At 41.6% G+C, this 19626-nt stretch overlaps 2 protein-coding genes across 11 annotated transcripts in view; one reads left to right on the top strand and one right to left on the bottom strand.

The window, feature by feature from the left end:
* CTBP2 (C-terminal binding protein 2) overlaps positions 1-2832 on the top strand; it is a 146835-nt gene extending 144003 nt beyond the window's left edge. For 7 of the 8 annotated variants that reach the window (XM_054207332.1, XM_054207333.1, XM_054207335.1 and 4 more), the window contains one exon: positions 1262-2253. In XM_054207332.1, the coding sequence (XP_054063307.1) occupies positions 1262-1442 (181 nt within the window). In that variant the 3' untranslated portion in view covers positions 1443-2253. Of the gene's footprint in view, positions 1-1261 lie in introns of all 8 variants that reach the window. The other variant, XM_054207330.1, reaches the window with a different exon arrangement.
* A 4228-nt stretch (positions 2833-7060) lies between these two features.
* The window catches only part of ZRANB1 (zinc finger RANBP2-type containing 1), a 42774-nt gene continuing 30208 nt past the window's right edge, over positions 7061-19626 (bottom strand). For all 3 annotated transcript variants that reach the window (XM_054207341.1, XM_054207338.1, XM_054207340.1), the window contains exons 7-11: positions 19305-19503; positions 15436-15556; positions 14428-14557; positions 8907-9136; positions 7061-7938 (exon numbers count right to left, since the gene is read on the bottom strand). In XM_054207341.1, coding sequence (XP_054063316.1) covers positions 7720-7938; positions 8907-9136; positions 14428-14557; positions 15436-15556; positions 19305-19503 — 899 coding nt within the window. In that variant the 3' untranslated portion in view covers positions 7061-7719. The remainder of the gene's footprint in view (positions 7939-8906; positions 9137-14427; positions 14558-15435; positions 15557-19304; positions 19504-19626) is intronic.

Raw genomic sequence — 19626 nt, 5'->3', positions numbered from 1 at the left:
TGGGCTAGATGGCCTTTAGAGGTCCCTTCCAACCCAACACACTATGATTCTGCCTTTCCCTTGTCCTAGCTTCTGCTCTGGTGGGCTCTATTTTGTCAAGGGCATTTGGTTTATGTTAAAAGAAATGAATTTGTGCCCATCTATTAACGGGATGCTAGGAGTCTGCCTCAACGTACTGGCATCCAGCACAGCTTTAGAAAAGCACTCTCGAAGCCAGTGACTTCTGTTCAAGCAGCTTTAAAAAAAGCCGAGGGGTTCGGTGTTGCTGAGAAGAAACTTCGGTTTCAGGCATAAAGGTTTCAGTTAATTCAAACCTAGGAAACGCTGCCTCCGAGCTAGAGGAATATGCTGTCTTCCCCACTGCAGGCTCAGGGTCAGTACCCTCCAGGGCCTGCAAACAGCCTGCAGAACACAGAAGCGACATTCTCCTGGCAAAAAGAGTCCTGGTGCCTGGCTGGAGGTCATTTATACCTGTTTTCTTCTTCCTCAGCTGATTGGCAAAAGTATTTGGCTCCTCATGCAGTTCAGCATCAGGAAATTCTTACTATGGGTCAAGGTATCACATCTCTAGTATATACTTTTAGTATTAAAAGTGTCAAGTTCAGGCAGACGATGCAATAAAGATTTAGAACAATCTGACTTCATATAAAATACCTTGGGAAGTAATAGAAAGTATTGACTCTAGCATCATCGTCCTCATCTTCATCACTGGAGTGCCTGGGGTTTTCACCTGTGTGAGAAAGGACTCCGTAGCAATAAAACCCGTTCCCTCTCCTTTCAAAGCATAAACTGTACCGGCTCGTCAAGCAGCGCCAGCACTCAGATATTCTTTGTTAGTCACAACTTGGTCAGGGGTTCAAACACAAGGCGAGTGGCAGTTTTTGCTTGCACAGTTGCTGCGATGCCTTTGCTGGCGAAGCTCTGCTCTGAGCTGGGGCATCAAGCCCACCCCAGTCGAGTTCCAGGTGGTTGTGAAGGTGCAGGGTAACCTCGCCAGGAGACAGCGCCAGCGGGTCTTGCCACTGTTGGCATGCTCCGCAAACGGGAAGCTGAAGCAGCGGCCAGCAGGGAAGGAAGGGCTGGGGGTCAGGCACAGTAAGTGAAAAATAGGAGTTTGGACCCCCAGCAGCATTGGTTTAACGCTGAGCTATCCCTAAAAGCAAAACCACACTCGGCTCTAGCAGAGAAGTGGAATCTCTGCGGTTGGAATCTCTCTCGCATTGTCAGTGACAAACCTGCTTCTCTCTGTCCCCTCGCCCAGGTATCCGCCCGGGATGGTCAGCGTGGCACCGGGAGGAATACCGGCAGCTATGGAGGGCATCATTCCCGGAGGCATCCCTGTCACTCACAATCTTCCCACGGTGGCACATCCTTCCCAGGCTCCATCTCCCAACCAGCCCACAAAACACGGGGACAACAGGGAACATCCCAACGAGCAATAGCAGATAATTTAAAAAAAAATAAATCATTCAATAAACTTGGGACCAAGAGACATTGGAAAAGAAGTTATACATGAACTAAAAAAAGAGAATTTGATACGAAATTTGTAATGTTGCTTTTGGACAGACGCATCATTGATGTTCCAGTGTTAACGACAAAGCGATAGCAGTCAAGACGGGGGAGAAGCCCTGCAGAAGTCACCTGCTTACTGAAGCGCTGAAAACTAGGGATGTGACACATTAATGATCAACTTCTGTTAGTGTGTGTTAAGTTTCCTTCATCTGTGCATCAATCACATGAATAAAAATAGATTCCCCCCCCCCCCAATTCCTTGGGAAGGACAGGGCTTCCACACCTGTTTTTCAAACCATTGCATAAAGCAATTCTTAAAGAGTTAACACAGAAATGTAAGAGGAAACCATTATGTGGCTTCAGCCCTTTCCTTACTCTTGTATCTGGTTCCCTCTTCTAAGGGGAGGCATCAGTACTGGCTTAGAAATGGAAGAAAAAAAAAATTAATAATCATCATCCTTTTTGCAGTCTCACAGGGCCAGTGCCGTGTACCAGACATTCTCCTGCCAGGTTTAAGTTCAAACCATTCCAGCCGGGAGCCGTGGGATGGGGAGGGGAGAAAGGGCTCCCGGCCCCGGCCACCGCCCTCCCCGGCTAAGGAGAAAACCAACCGCCAGTCTCTTCTCTGCCCAACACACTGAATAAAGTAGCTGTGCATTCACCTCTGCCCGGCAATGATGCAAGAAAATAATAAAAAAAGGAAAAAGGAAAAAAAAAAAAAAAAAAAAAAAAAAGAAGAAAGTATTAAGTTTCTCACACACTATTTGTACTCAAATATATTTTCTCAGTTTTAAATCTGCAGCTATTTTATCAAGTGGAAAAAAAGTCTTGAGCTGGAAAGGGTTCAAGAATAATGTTGCATTTCCTTATGTCTCAGGAAACACTTTTTATGGTAACTTGTCAGACTGTCTATGAACAAAACCCACTTTTTTAGACATTGATAAAAGTCTTCTTTTCTTCACGTGATATTTTATACAAGAACACTTCAAAATGTGTTATTAGATGTGACTGATTTTAACAAATCCTATTAGATTTGTATCAACTAGTTACATGTTATATTCATAGTCTTTTGTGAATCATCGCCTTTTTGTTTTTGAGAAGATGGCCTATTTTGAGCCTTTGTATGGGTACATTCCTGTTTCTGTGACAAAAAAAAAAAAAATCTTAAGCTGTCCCAAACGGAAAAAAAAAAAAAAAAACCAATGGCTATCGGAAGTATGTTTTGTTTTAGTGTGTTACCGTTATTGTATTTGTTTATTGTAAAGGTGGACATTTAGCGTTCAGTGCAGTTTTCAATAAAAAGTGATAAAATTTCTATAATTTCTGGAAGGTACGCGCTGTCGCTGCAGTCTGACTGAGGCTTGCGGTGGGAGACACAGCGGATGCAGCTCCCAGCACCCTCTGCCTCCTCCGAAACCCAAGCCGATTTCACAGCGGAGAGCGGGTAAGTTTTTCCTCGAGTCTGACTTTGGGACCTCGGGCACTTGAGCAGCAGCCGGGACCCACTCGTGTCACCGTCAGCAGAAGGATGACGCTTAGAGAGCCGGGATGCCATCGGCCAAGGAGCGGCCCTTGGCTTCCTGCAACAGGCGCCGAGAAACGCAGGAGAAGCTCGGGCCCAGCTTGCTGGGTACAGGTCAGTTTTCCAGTGGCACCGCAGGGGAAAGGCTGAATTTCGTTTCCTGTGCAGACTTTGGGGGGTGCCACGCAGAAGCTGTAAACTTAGAATTCGTGACTATTTAAAACCAAGTGGGGACGCTGTACGCAGCCTAGGTAGAAAGAGATCGCTATGGTTTCCATCAAGCTGGAGGCAGCTACACCTCAAACATTTTTTTTGTACCTACTCAAGAAAGGAAGCATTAAGAAAGCGCTAGGCAAGAAAGCTGGAAACACGCCTGGGAGGTGCCTCGCTGGCCAAAAGGCCTCTTGTTTCCAGCCCGTCTTTTCCATGGCGCAGAGTGGGAGCACACACGGCGGGCAAAGAACTTGTCTGGAAAGGGACTAAAAAAGGTTGAAACCAAAAAGTGTCTCAGTTACAAAACTCTGTATTTTGTTTGTTTTAAATTAAACTGAACACTAGTTACCAGCTTCAGACACGTTACAAAAGAGGTCGCCTTGCAGAGAGGAGTGACTACTGCCAGTGATAACGGCACGCCAGCGTTTATCCATCAACACCACGAGAAACCAGGAGGATGAAACTGGTTAGTTAGAGAGAAGGTGTTTGGGAAATACTGAAGCGACAGTAAAAAGGAAGAGGAAAAATATTTAACTGATGTTGAGAGAGTTGTGTCCTGGTTTGACAAACCACGACAAGTTGTTTGAAAAATAAACCAGCCTGGTAGTTTGGTGTGTTTTTAAGCAAGCAGGTGCATCCCAGAGGGGTGCAAGTACGTCCCTGTGTCACAGGACGTGGTGTGGCACGTGCCGGTGGCTCCTCCTGCATCCACTGCCAGCAGCGGCCTGGGCACAGGACAGCGAGAGCCTTCGCTGAGAGCCCACAAGGGACGGCAAACGCGGGGTCTTCCATCCGACACCCAACCTCCCTCTCAACCGGAGCCAAGGACGGATGCAAACAGCCAGGCAGCACCTGCTGAAGTGCTGCAAGCTCAACAGGAGCAGAAATTAAGAAACCCCAAGGGTTCCAAACCAAAGGGCAGCTTTAGGAGTTCCCCTCCGCAGGGGGGTCTCGAGTGGCTGCAGTGCAAACACCAGCACAACGCGCAAAGAGAAGAGCCATGGAAATGGAAAGGGAAGAGTATCATCACAATTAAGATCCGCTGGCGCACTGGGAAGTGGCACACAACAAAACTCAAATGGAAAATCATTGGGCAAAGAAACAGGGGATGAAGAGTTGCTGCTGAAGCTTTGTGCCGTTGCTTTGCTGACAGAGCCGTACACTGGTGTCACACTCAAGGCCAGCAGGCACGGAGGAGCTCCGGTGGTGACGGGTGTCAGAGGAGCCTAAAACAAAGAGCTCGAAGGTGACATCGACACTAAAAAAAAAAAACAAACCCTAAAAAAAAAAAAAAAGGGGTTAAGGGAAGTTACTGAACAAAAAGGGAAAACCAGAAAAGCAGCAATTAAATAAGGGTCTCTAAATGCACGCAAACTGATTTTGTTAGTGGAATAAACACAATCTAGTAATATTTGCCATAAGCCATGCAGCAGAACTTTGGAAGAATCCAGAATAACTAAGTTTTTAATATATTAAAAACAAAAGAAATACAGGGATTTTCACTGAGGAATTCATAAATAAAACCAGAAAAAACAACCAGATGTAAAGGAGGTAGCCATGAAAAGCCAAGTTCTGTGCTAGAGAGGTGTGTGCTACTGCGAGCAATAACATGAGGAAAATAACATTGAGAAACCCAATTTCATATATATATATATATATATACATATATATATATATATATATGTATACACACACACACACACTTGGCTAAAAGAGCAGAACTTGCCGACAAGCTGCAAGGTAGCATTTGCAAATGAATCTCAGTATTCGTAAACTTTCAAGTATGGAATTGAAGGAGAGTACCCATGAACACACACCGACCACTGTGCTAGCACGAAGCAGGGGTTTGCATCTCTTTAATCTACAGGTACATGAGGTTTGGATTACTTGGATTTTGAAAAAAGACTTCACCGGTTCCGAAGTGACCCGGGAAGCGTCTTAACCTGACCATACCATTTTACAGCACAGCAGAACAAAACAATAATGATCGAGAAGGCCAAGAGCTGTGAAGTACCGGGACTTCTCTCATACCAGAGCTCCCGGAGAGCACGGGGCATGCTTTTGAAAAAGAGCAGAACTGGCCGCAGGGTGAACTTCCACTGGTGATGTGTCAGCTGGGGACAGGGATCATCCGTCCACAGCAACAGGAGATCAGGAAAGACAACGCTCGTCAAATTTGGCTCAAGGTAGACTTTCACATTGGATGTTCTCCCCAGGTTAGAAGGAAGCTTTGCTTCCTTAAACGGAACAGTACTGCAGAAATCAAACAGGGGGGATGTTAAAATTCTGCACAGCGTTTTGCACACCCCTTGAAGTAGCCTACTGAAGGTAGGAGCTTATCCTTGTGTCCATTACGATGGTGCTCTGCACAGGGAAGCTAGTCCTCGGTAAGCTGGGATTGGAATTTCCAGTGATCCTGTCACTGGAGGAGATCTTCTAGTGCTGGCACTTAGTCCTGAACAAGAAGGACCTCCAGAAATGCACTGGGTTACACCATGACAGGTCAACCATGGCCACCAAGCCAGCTCAGATCACGGAAATTCGCATCCCAGCTTACTCTGCATTCAGTTCCCTGGACAGAAGGGCTTAAAGTCCTCAGCTAGACAAGATCTAAACGGATTTCACAAGGTAAGAAAAAGGACCAAAAAAAAAACCAACCCACAAAAAAAACAAATTTAGAAAGCAAACTTGAAACAGGACCATATGCTTGTGAAGAGCCTCTTTAGTATCTGCAGTTTGCCTACGTAGTTCAGGTAACTCACGTACATTGCAGACAAGCATGCATTCTTTCACCTGAAAATTTGCGCATGCACCAATCGGAGGAGATCTAACGGCCAAAAAAAGGTGAAGACATTTCATAATAAACCTCAATGGAATCCGTGATGGGAAGATCGCTAAGTTAATACAGTACTTCATTATTTCTATACTTCTGGTGTCGTCACCACGTTTATGTAGGAGTTGTGCACATTTCAACACCATCTAAGCAGCATTTGGAAGAAAAAGCAGCAAGTTCCTCAGGGTTTCCATAGCTCTGAACTACATAAAAATATGTGCTATGGGGCTTCTTTCCAAATTCTAATTAAAACAATTTCATCTACTGCAAAATTCCTTATTCAACCACCACACCATGAAAAGTGCTTTTCAAGACAACCTGAATTGCACTGTATACGTAAAAACTGGCATTAACCTTTAGTGTTTAAGTGAGATTTTTAGATAAACTTTATCCATTACAGGTTACATGGCTAAAGTTATCAAATATAGTAAAATTTCTACTGGAGAATATACTCTGAACTTACAATCTTAGGAACTTACATAAGTTTAAGTATGGCCACATCAATCAACATGCAAGAAATTCCCAGGTTTACATACTGAGAAATATATAACACAGTGCTTTTAAAAACAACTTTAGCATAGATTCTTCTTTTTAATTAGAACTGCCATGTGTATTCTCACTAGATTTAAGGACTGAGGAGTAATCCTTTAAAAAAGGTGTTTTTTCATTTGCAGCAATGTTTAAGTTGATGAAATAAATGATAAAGTTATATATAGTTTGTATCACAGCAAGACGGAGTTCTGACAATATGAAATTCTCAGTCGTGTCTTGAGTTCTCAAATTTCACACAATTTTGTTTAGTGTATGCTCACTGGAATAAAATCCCTATATTTTAGGTCACTTCTCTGAATAAATATTCTTACATATACTGAAAGGAATCTATTAACTATTAGAAGGAAAAAAAAAAAAAAAGAAAAACCCAAAAACTTTTTCAGAAAACAAATCATTTCACTCAATGAAAAATTTAGCTTCTCTTCCAGTTTGTTCCGTAGAGTTTAGATTTTATTATATGGGCACAGCAGTAACTAAAGTATTAGTAAAATAATGAACGTGGGTTTGCTTATGACTTGCTGTGGATATTTTGTGCAAACAAAAAAAACCTCACAACCTGACGTGGGTGGGCACTAGTGATATTTCACATAAAAGGGCCTTTCACAGAAATGTGTCAGAGTATCTAAAAGGTGATGTAGAATACCAAGTTCAACTGTAAAAGAATCTCGGAGGGAAGAGATACCCATCTAACATGTGCTTTCGTAAGTGCCCTTATTTGAAAAATTTCTTCGCAATAATTAAGATGCTGGTATACTTTTCCTATTACACAACCTCTTACACAACCACATGCGGTACATTTATAGACAGATTTACAATCAGAAAGAAAAACGGTTTTTTTTCTGTCTTGATAATAAAATTAGCGGTTCTTTGTTTCTTTTTCTTTGTTTTTATACAAACTGTAGTCCAGCCCATTTCGCTCTCTTCACGCGGCAGATGAGGTTCTAGACCGTCTCCATGCTGGTTAGAAAAATCCTTTACAGCATGTTTCCCCTAGAATCGGGTCGTTCCACAACGAACTGCGAGAGCACAACGCTAACTCTGGGTCAGATACTCTGCGCTGGTCATTTTCTTTTTAATTTCTTTATCGTCACTCATCATCATCATCCTCATCTTCCTCACCATCAGAAAGGGATGTACAAGGGCGGATCTGTCGGTAGCGATCGAGCCACTTCTCTACCATCTGGGTGACCAGCGGATGATTGCGCCTACGAGAGCTTTTCTGCATCGCAACGAGAACCCCTCCTTCCGTCACACAGCAGTCCAGCCATTCCCGAAGCAGCTTTTCCTGCTGCTCCTCGTTACCTATCTTTGGGGGAGAGAAAACACGTTGAGAAGGAAGCTTGAAACATCACCTGCAAGTTAAAGCCAGCCACCCATGACATTCAGGAACAGCCAGGCCAGGGGAACGGCGCAGTTCCTTTCCAAAGCCGACAGTTCGCGGGCTACTTCACCACAGCTGGGAGTCTCCGAAAGCCAAACTGATGCACGCTGTGTTTTCAACCAAAATTCGAAAGCTCTGCAAATATTCCCCAGCTATTCTCCCCTTCTACATTTTTCAGATGTCCATTTCCAATATAGCCTTTCTGTACTTCAGTTATTTGGGAGCAACTATTTATGGTAGGCGTAAATAGTCCTAAAGTCCTAAAAGAGCTCTCTGGCTTTACAAAGCAGTTTTTAGGAGTCTAGCAGTTCTTCACATGAAACATGTCCCCTTGTAAGACATAACAAATGTTGTGGTTTGCTGAAAAAATATCCCTCTCTAGACTTAAAGCCCATACTTTTTCTCTTATATCTACAGGACACCCACCTTTTGCAATTTTTTCAGGTGTTCCTCCCCTCCTTTCCCCAATGTACACACTTTGCTGAAATGGTTCCCTGTCTTTATCATAAGTTATTAATGAAGAAATGAGTTTTGTTACAGAGGTAGAGCACGCTGTAACTACTGGCCAATATTTGTGCTGCATCCTTTTTTTTTTTTTTTTAAAAAAAGGGTATATTTCAGTCTTGCATTAGTGTCAATCCTTATTTTTGGGTCCTTTTCAAGCTACACTTGAATTCACACGCACAGTGAAGTTACGTTCAGTTTACAGAGCTATTAATATGTGTCAAATTTGTGGGAAAATACCTTTCAGAATCACCTCAAATGATGGGGAAGGGAACGGCACAGCGTACTCCCTGCAGTTCTTTGAACCGCAAACACCTACGGGGCTACAGAAATTGCCAAGGCTGCAGCTTAGAGGCGGCTGGGACAAAGGCGACGCAGCCATTTCTTACCTCTTGAGCAGAAAGGAAGTGAATGTGCAATAATTTCCTCTCGCTATCCACCAAGGGTAGAAAGGTAACAGTAACGTCATCGTCAGTGTTCAGGTTAGCACCAGCACCTCGATTGCCATAACCATCGTTCTCCATGGCAACCAGAGCAGAGAAATGGCCCCTCGTGTAGCCCAGAGCAATAGGACTTTTCCAACAAAAACTCTGTTCCCATAACAAAGGCAAATACACACCTACGACAAATTGAAACGAAGGGTGAGACTCAGAACTACAGTGTTAACAGCAGAGAGTTTTGATGCAAACCTTTTGCTTTTGGCAAAATGCAGTAACAGCAGCACATCTACAAGCATTTAAAACACATTTGGTTTGGCCTACACCAATATTGGTCACACTTTTCAGTACAGCTAATCATTATTAGGTTAACATGAGATTAGTCAAATATCTCTGCAACTGTACAGGTTTAGACGTAAAAGCCGTTACAATTACAACCAGTACCACGTTACCACTCCCCTAAAAATTATGGTCTATAATATAGCGATGAACAAAAAAACAAGATTAGAAAGCCAGTCTTTTGAGATTAGTAACTCTTCTTAAAAATAAAAACATTATAAATTAAAAAAAAAAAAAAACAGATTCTGCACCACAAATAAAAGCTACAGTCAAATGTCTATTTTTACCAGAACAAAAAATTCCACCATCTGCTTACAAAACTTAATAAGAAGTTACTGCACTAAATATTATTCAGCACCTAAGTATGTACCCCATCCCAGAGACAATGGGACTTCTCATAAACACTGTATCAAGACATTCAATTAACCCACATCAATTATGCATATCTAGTCTCCAAAAAGCCACCACCATAAAGCTGATGCTATTTTGCTCAGATACAACAAATTACTGCTGTCACAGATACTGAAAGAAACAGCACTTTTTCTGCCCAGCGTCTTTAGCAATAAAGACAGTAGCTCGCTTGAAGTGCACAAAGTCTCAAAATAAACCTCCTTTCTTCTAGGAACACAAATAATTCTCCGTGTGTATTGCTGCAAGGCAACTTCAGCAAAAGCACGCCTTACCTTGTGACAGCTTAAAAATAGCCAGGCAGACACTGAAGTGCACATGTAGCATAGCAACCTCTCGGGTACAGCTGCTGCCAGCAAAACAAGGCACTTCACTCCTCCAACATCCATGGAGATGGGAGGGCAACACGCAGATACACAGCTAAACGCCTTTCCCTTTCTTTTAGGTTAAGATTCACACAAGCTTTTACAGCATCTAGATCTAAGGACAAATCCATTCAATACCTTCTTAGCGCTCCCATCCCCCTTACCATGAAGTCTCACTGCAATTCAGGGCTAAACACAAAAGATGCAGAACAAGGGATAAGCGGTAACCAAAAAATTTCAAGCCTTTACAGGAAAGGACTAAATATCTGGTCAAAATTCAAAGTTACACAGACAACAACATACTAACAGTCAAATGTAATGAAGACAGTCCCTCAATTCCTGGAAATTCATTCTCCATGCACACTCAGAGAAATAACTTCATAAACTTTTTTTTACTGTCTTTAGTCCGAAGCATCAGCAAAACAATCAAGCATTGAGGGTTGGAAGTTAATTTATTAATATTGTGTGCTTCATTTAAAAAGGATGGTGCTATCTATTCACACGTTGGTTAGGTCACTGAGGCCTTTCAGAACTGAAAGCATCAGCACCCACAGGGTGTCCCGCTTCCCCCTTTTCTTCCACAAGTTACGATCACAGAAATACATCCAAAAGTGTCTCCTTCCATCCATGAACTGCACCAGCTCCTCAACTCAAGACAGGCGAAAAAGCACAAATGAAAAACTTGTGGGTTGAGATAAGGAGAGGGAGATCACTCACCTGTCACCATCACGGCCAAAACAGATTCAATTTGGGGAAGTTTAATTTCATTTATTGCCAATTAATACAGAGAGGTAATGCCCTGCTGTCCCAGACTGGTAAATTTTGGCCCCAAGTACTACTTGGTGTTGTTGGGGCTACAGAAATCACCCATGAGCAAAGGGTCTCATCTCTATGAACATCTCACATCTCACCTAAGGACACCAAACTCCTGCGTCGGGCATAGCTATGCGACCTGTTTGGGACTGGAACTAATCTCTTTCCCTCACCATAATCGATACATTGAAATTCAGCAACTTTTTGGAAATTTTTTTTCACTATTGTTTTATCTTAGTAAAAATGCCACACCAATAACTTCCCCGAGTCAGACGGCTGTGCTACACTTTCCATTTCTCCGCGATGTTACGTGATGAGCTGCTCAAGAATGAAATTTCAGGCGTTACGATGGAGAATATCTAGTGCCCTGAAGATGTATAAAAGTCAGTCGGATATAAAAATCGAGCATGCAGTGTGACAATACTGATGACATGCACACAAGCCACAGAAAGTAAAGAGTACGGGCTAACACCTATCCTGGAAACCGGCCACATCGGATTGAGTGCCTCCAGCCTGATCTGATGATGATTTCACTCAGTCACCTTTTTCCTGTTTCATTTTAAAAGCTGTATATTCGTGCCACTAAATACATGCAGCTAGACCAAGAGCAAACTTAAGGCTGAGTAAACGGACCTTTCACTGTCAAAGCCTTAATATTTAAAGAAGCATTAACAGTCAACTGCAATCTAGGAAACACGGAGGTTGTCAGTTATGGGATTCACAACAGTTACAGCAAGGAAACCAAGCTGGAACAAGGAATCCCTAGAGAAAAACATTCTGATCAGGGAGAAGGTTTTGGGGGCGGACAGGGGGCTTACAGTGCCTTCCGAAGTGCTCTGAACTGAACCCATGATGTTAAATAAATGTTTAAAAAAAAAAATAGTTCATTTCCTCATCTCTATTATAAACCACAATCTTTGTTTCCTCTTTCTTTTTTGGGGGGGATGTCACATTAAACATCGCAAGTCAAAGAGGCCCAAGCGCTCCTCAAAGCTTCACGGAAGGGGCACGTGCCACGCAGAGCTCACACACAAGCCCAGAAGAGCAATTCCCGTACCATTTACGGACTCGGCCTGGCAGCCCGAACCACTCCGAGACCGAGGGCTGTTTGTTTCAGCTGTGCTGCGAGCATTTAATTAGCACACATTAACCACAAAAATGTGGTTGGACAGGGATGGAAGTAACGCCACGTCATTTGACACAGGACTCCTAAGTTCACCTGTTCGTGGGGCTGTGTGATCTATGGATGGATGGATGCGGCTTGTGGCAAGCAAATCACAAGTCATAAATATTTGGCTGACTAAATTCCTGGAAACGTGTGTCTAGCAAAAGGTTGTCCCAGAGACTGGGTTACCTTCTGTTTCACAGAGCAAGAAAACAATTTCAGCATATTTAAGCCATGTAATGTTTGTCTGCCTCAATGCCCAATCTATAAAATAAAAACATTTTGCAAACCACTCAGCCTTTCAGTTAAAAGCAACACAGACCTCAAGTGTCAGATCTGTATCACAGGAATAACTGTTCTTTCCCAGTCTATCCTTTTATCATCTCAAATAAAAGATAACATATAACTACAAAAGAGTATCAAATTTTACACTCTCCAAAAAAAACACTTCGCTTCCTCACATAAAGAAGTTTTGTCATTGCCCAGAACTTGCAAGCCAAACAGCTTCTCAGATTTTCTGAAGACTCTAAATAGTTATAGTAGGCCATACATTTGACATTAACTCCACAGCTTGGAGTTGTTCTGTACATAGAGTTTGCATCCAGCTCTGGAGCCCTCAGCACAAGAAGGACATGGACCTGTTGGAGCGGGTCCAGAGGAGGCCACGGAGATGCTGAGAGGGCTGGAGCCCCTCTGCTGTGAGGACAGGCTGGGAGAGTTGTGGGAGTTCAGCCCGGAGAAGAGAAGGCTCCGGGGAGACCTTCCAGCCTCTTCCAGTCCCTAAAGGGGCTCCAGGAAAGCCGAGGAGGGGCTGTTTGCAAGGGCATGTAGCGATAGGACGAGGGGCAATGGTTTAAACTAGAGCAGGGCAGGTTTAGATTAGACATTAGGAAGTTCTTTACACTGAGGGTGGTGAGACACTGGCCCAGGTTGCCCAGAGAGGTGGTGGAGGCCCCATCCCTGGAGACATTCAAGGCCAGGCTGGATGAGGCTCTGAGCAACCTGATCGAGTTGAAGATGTCCCTGCTGACTGCAGGGGGTTGGACTAGATGGCCTTTAGAGGTCCCTTCCAACCCAACACATTCTATGAGTCTACATTATGGGTTTGACAACTTCCACAGTTGGCATACTTTTTTTAATATCACAAAAAGAGATGTTTCAGGAAGTCCTCAACTAAGCTACAAATAAATAGTGATGAACTGGTGAAAACAACTGTAGGACAGTTGTCAAGCTGATAGACTTGAGGCCAGGAAGACGGCCCATGGGCTGAAGAAACGCCCTCCCACCCTGTAACACAGTGCAGCAACTGATCAGTTCTCTCCACATCTGTTTTCACTGCTGAGCATGTACAGGTGCTCCCTATGTTTTTTTCCTGGAGACAGGCAAACATTAAAGTGCTAGTATCTAATACAGAGGAAAGTCACCTAAACTCATATTTGGCTTGCAAAACAGAATATGCATCTTTAGAAATCTACAAATCTATGTCTAAGCAAAACTGGACTCAGTCAGCTAAACGTCTTTATATTTATCTTAAGGACAGCTAAGCTGCTTGCCCAGAAGACAAGGAAGAGAAAGTCAGAGAGAACCTGGTCAAGCTGTGCAAAATTATAGTACTACTTGAGAAATAGGTCAGTATTTACATCACACGCTGTAAAGTGTGAATTACTGAAACACAGATTTTAAAAACTTCCTTTCAACTCCATCACGGAATTCACTTTTGCAGATAGTGATATTTACATTACCAGTCAACCAATATTTTGCAAGTGTAACTAAGTTACCTAATCTTATACCTCACGTAACAACTGTCGGTAGAGCGTTTATGAGCAGAATTCCTTCCTTTTCACTGGGGAGTGACAGGGCAGTGCCCCTTCGTCCTCACAGCACCAGCAGGTACCAGCGGCACGGGTGAGAAACTGCCAACGCAAACACCTTCTGCCTGCCTCGCCCCCAGCTTTATGAAGCACACTGGAGAGCCTCCTCCAGGAAACGCTAAATACAGTTTAGTTGCTAAAATGAACACTTAGAGTGTTACAGAATTCCAAATTCCATTTATTAAGCCTCCTGTGTCTTACAGCAGTACAAACCACACAACTTTCGGTAAGTTCTCATAACCAGAATATTTTATATAAATTACAGACTAAGGGCATGTTGAGTAGAGATCTAAACACATTTTTACTACAGGCAGCATGCCCACCATACCATGAGAAACTGCAAGTTTTGAGGGGATTGTTTTAGTCTTAATAGCTAATGAAAATTTACCTACACCGTAATTCCATCTTCTTCCAACTAGTAGCTTAATGTCACTCTTCTTTCGACTTCCTTTAAGTTTATGATTTATAGCCAAACCATTTTTAAATCTAAGTTTGAAAAACTAAAGGCTTACCTTGAAAGCGGGTATATCCTAATGTTTCTCCTCGGAAACTCTTATAATATTTTACTCCATAAACTATAATTGGTCTTCTAAGAATATGTGCAAGTACAAATATGTGTGTCTGCTCCAAACTCGCTCCAGGCTAAAGCAAACACAAAGACAGACATCACTTGAAACAGAACTTACCATTCTCTACTTTAAAATTTGAAAAAAAGTCTCCAAATTGAGACAGAAAATGCTTTTAAGAGTAATCTAGCTTTGACAGGAAAAATGAAAGACTACTACCTATCAGTTGGAAATAAGCAAAAACATTTCAGCTTGCACAAGAACTTAATCTCTGTCAGTGATAATTCTTTGTCCTATTGCGCAGACTCAAACTAACATATCTCATCCCCCAATTAGAAGTGAAACTCTACATAATGTTTAGTCTAAAAATAATTCACTCATCTGAGGAAAGGTTAAGGTAAATACCTTTTGATGATAGCAAAAGAGCACATTGGAAAAAAAAAAAAAACCATGAGAAAACAGCACCAAAATCATGTTTATACTTTAAAGGAGCAGCTAAAACTATTCCAACAGTTGGAAACTTATAAGAATGTAAATCTCATTTTGGAGGGGAGTTATAAAATACCAGCTTGTTAAAGTTTAAGTAGTGTAAGCTTCCAGATTTGTAGCTATGTCCTAAGAGGTAAGTGTTGCAGGAGCTAGGAAGCAGGACATTGTATAGAGGATTCTGTATTAGTTTATTCTACAGACTTCACTCTGACACCAAAAGAAACAGACTTTTTTGCACTCTACTGCTTAATAGTAAGCTCAAAAATGAGAATTTTAAAATGAACTTTACCATCCTGGCAGGAAGAGTCTACCGAGTAATACTTTTAAGATTGCTGGCTTAAGAGGAGTTTTTTCTTTTATACATGAAAATTCTTATTCCTGAGTAATACACTGAGTCTTTGAAAATTCTTTTCAGGAAGATCAAAATATCCTTTCTAACAGCCATCTATAAAGAAGCTTTCTTACCTGGCTCGCAAGCGAGAGTATGAATGCCCAGTCTTCCTGCCATTGCTCCTCTCGCAATGAGAAATGTAAACCAAAGCTTTGGGAATACCACGATTCCCACTCTTTCCAGCGCGTATAGAACCTAAAATATTAGGGAAAGAAGAGTGGTAAAGACAAAAACATTTACTCAACCACCATATACCTGATAGCAATATCCAACCCTTGTAATTCTTTGTCCCAATTCTGTATAGAAGCGGGAAGAAAGAGACCATACGTCAGGAGAACTGGATTTTATTTTAAATTATTTTTTTAAAATCTTCAGGAGACTCCATTTGATCATCTTCATTTAAGAGATCACTTGGGATCGCAATGCCTACAGCAAATACACTGTAATAGATGCAAGTTCTGGCAGCCTCCCGGATAGTTCAATACTTCTTTGTAATAGGTTTTTGAAGCCTTATTTAGGCATATTTAAGTGTTGATGTACAGGGAACAAAACCAAGACATTCCATTTCACATAAGAGGAGCTGCTCATTCTTCTCACACGAACAATACAGGTATTCTCTATTGTTGACCATACCACGAGCCCATTAACTATGAAGTACTTGCGTATCAACTTCAAATAAACCATGGTTAAGAGGCAGATTCTATTTTATACCAGTTTTTGTAGCAAAGAGTACGGTAATTTCACATTATATGGAGTAGTTATAAAACAGCATGGATAAAAATAAAATCTAGAAAGTGGGATTAATCCGATTTACGATCAAAGTTTTAAAGCCACAGGATTTCTATTTTTCTGTTTTATTTAAAAATTAGCATTCTTGTACACTAGTTTAGTCCTAATATTTTCTCTTTCTTAATCAATTACAATGAAAAATGACCTACACATTAAAGAGCAGATGCTGGCTTTTTAAAATTTTAAACTCAGTCCAATCACTGCACTACGGAAAGGCCACAACTTCACATTAGGAACACGGGTTTAGCAAAGGATGCTAAGCCAACTTTTAAACAATGGCCTTTACTGTGAATACAAAGAAACCATTCTGAAGTTCAGCTTATTAAAAAAGCCATTGAAATGAACTCATTTAATTACAATCTGAGAAAATTAACAGTGAGCGTGTGTGGGGGGGAGAAACCTTTCCTTATATTTTCAGTAAAGATGTAATCATCCTAAAGTCTTGGCGTATATAACAGCCATCACCAACCAGGCTGGTTTTCCCAACTACAGCTAAAATCTTTGCATGGATTAAAAGACCTATTAGTAAGACATTTTGATAGGTCTACACACTTACTCATAGCAATATAACTACAGGGAATCTTCTGGATCTGTGTTCCAGTTTCTATCCAAATACATCAACTGCTTCCATTTTGCAGCTGAAAGATATTTTGCCTGTTTGCCCCCCAGAAATCTCCAACCAAACACCTCGTGCTAAATGAATTAATTGCTAGGTCTCCTGAAAGAAGTTTAATCAGAATCTGCTTAACAGAAAAAAAAAAGGAAAAAAAACACAAAACAACCCCAACAAACTTCCCCACAAAAGCTCTGACGGGGGAAAGTGTTTTCCTAAAGAAGTTTCTTCCTTGAGTTCATCAGCTACAGACATAGTTATCTGTAGATGTTCACAGGGGGCTTTTTCGATAGCCTTGTAGACAGAAGTCAAGGCTTAAGATGTTGATCTCACTTAAAATAAACTTTTCAGTTTAATACAAGAGGACTGAATGCATCCATTAAAAAAAAATCATAATCTGAAAGCCAACTTATGGCATATGCCCATTCTCCACCAAGAGCTAATGGTGGAATACAAAAAAGGACAGATCAGAACACACTTTTGAGTAAACTAAAAAAGTATAGTCATTTAAAAGGTGAGTGGAAAAGACTCCACGGGCCAGAGCCTCTGGGAACTTCTCTATTGAGCTTTTTCTGAGTACCAGACACTAGACTGTAAATAGATTCTTTTTTGTTCAGCATCTAAACAAACATAACAAACTGAGGCCAAATGAGTTACATGAATGTTCTGTGTCTGACTATAAAAATACCCAGTTTTAAGTATCTTTGTGAAGGCTTTGAAGAACAATTCCACTAGATAAAAATTTAGGTGTACTGTTGTTGAGACTAGTGATTGCACTGAAGAGCCTGTTCCTTCAGCAGCTATCATTAAAGTCAGTGACAACAACATCACTTCCTATCTGCTACGCATCCTAGCCCACAAAATTAAAAGTATCTTCCCACATAGAATCTATACAGCAAGTACAGGACATACAGGATGATCAAGTTACAACACAACTTAACTAAAAGACTTCTCACACCCTCAGTCTGGATTTTTTGAAAGGAATTATGACTCAAGTCTGATCCAGTATCACCACTAACATGTCAGTTGATTCTTCAAGAATTTCCATCGCTAACAGCCTCTGCAGAGCCTCCTATTAAAGATGGAGCTCTGTAGAGGCTGGTACTAGAACCTGCGCTGATTTTTCCAATGACAAACTAGCAGTTAAGATTGTCCAGGCTGAAGGTAAGCAACTGTACTCAGACAACTATAAAGGAACACACAAATCAGTTAAAAAAAACTGTGCTTCCAGCAAGGATGAAGATCAAGTGAATTCAGAGTAAAATGCAAATTCTGTCTAGAACACGAACTAAAAAGCTTAACCAGTTTTAATACACTTTAAATAATGAGTGTTATGTTAGATACAACAGTAAGTCAGCAACGGTTAACACTAACATTGTGAAAGACTGGTTTAAACCTCAATAGTTTGCAGCATGTTTTTGGATACCATGCTTGGTTTTGTTACCATAAAGAACCAAACCCGATCTATCATAAATTTCTGCTCTGGCCTCAGGGGAACTGCTTGTGATGCCAGGGACATTCCTGCGTGGTCAAGATGCACGCTCCATTATAAACAACTCTGGAGTAGTGACAGATCCGAATCAGAGACAGGTTCTCAGAAGAATTGTTATTGAAACACCATTTTATTGAATCCAGCTCTCGGTAGGCTAATTTAGGGAGTTTTCTCCAAACAGCTCGCAGCCGGGGACAGTAATCACAACAGCTCCTTATAGGTACCCCTAAAACTAACCTTTGTTGTTGATTTCCTGTACAGCAAGTACAGCAAGGGGACAGGCCCTTTCTCTAGCACGTCTGCTGAGCATTCCTCTTGTCCTTGACTACAAGAACATAAGAAAACTAATCGCCCATGACAGACTCAAGAGCTGTTGGACACCGCTGGGGTCCAGCTCTAAGAATTTTTCCTCTAGCAGAGGCAAACCACAGTATTGGACTAAAAAAGGTTGCCAGTGTAAAACAACAGAAGTTGATCTACAGAATGATGAATTAATTCTATGGCCAAATGACAGCACTAGTTAAATGTCACCACTCTGCTTTATTGCTGTTATTTTAGCAGACAGAACAGGAACAAAAAGAGCAACACCGAATAAAGCTGTAACTAAGCAGATGGAATGAAAATACTGAAAAGTTTATAACAGAATAAAAGGCTATCTTCTATTAACAATCTTCTGCAAAGCTTCCACCAACAGCAGCAAGGCGTGGCATGTGCATGATTTACATTGCAAGTAAATTCCAGTCTTAACTGCGGTTAGAGCGCTCTTGACAAGGACACAACATAAAAGTATTTTAGTCCATTTTAAATGCTATTTGCTGAACATCACATACCGCCACTGAGTTCAGAATGTCCAAGTTTCCAGTGCTCACATTTAAAATACACTAGATGTAGATTTCTACATGAATCATGCCGCGACTCAACATTTTGAGGCCCACAGTCCACAGTAAATTGGGGAGTGGTGGTTGTGTTTCTTTTTAATACTATACTACTATTGACTACTATGCTACGTAGTAAGCTATCTTTAAAGTTGACATAAAAAGTAAAGTTACCAATGCGAGCAGTCATGTAAACTGTCGTGAAGAGCTTTCCGCAGCACTGAATCCTTGTCGTAAATGCCCCAAGTGGCTTGTAGTACTGAATCAAGCAGGCAGTCCCCTGCAGTCCGATTCCAAAGTGCATATAACCTGCTGTCCAAGCGCGTACCCAGTTCCAGTGACCAGTTGATAATGGGAGATTCCTCTTCTAGCTCTGCCACATGACAGAAACCTCTTTTAAAACTTATATTCATTTGAAGTCTCAGAGAATCTGAACAGTACATTAATGGCATCATCTCAACAATTTCCCCATTTACATGACAAAACTAAGTTTTCC

The sequence above is a fragment of the Rissa tridactyla genome, chromosome 6 (genome assembly GCF_028500815.1).
Source record: "Rissa tridactyla isolate bRisTri1 chromosome 6, bRisTri1.patW.cur.20221130, whole genome shotgun sequence".
NCBI lineage: Eukaryota > Metazoa > Chordata > Aves > Charadriiformes > Laridae > Rissa > Rissa tridactyla.
Note: the sequence above shows the minus strand (reverse complement) of the source record. Positions and strands in the feature narration are given on the sequence as shown.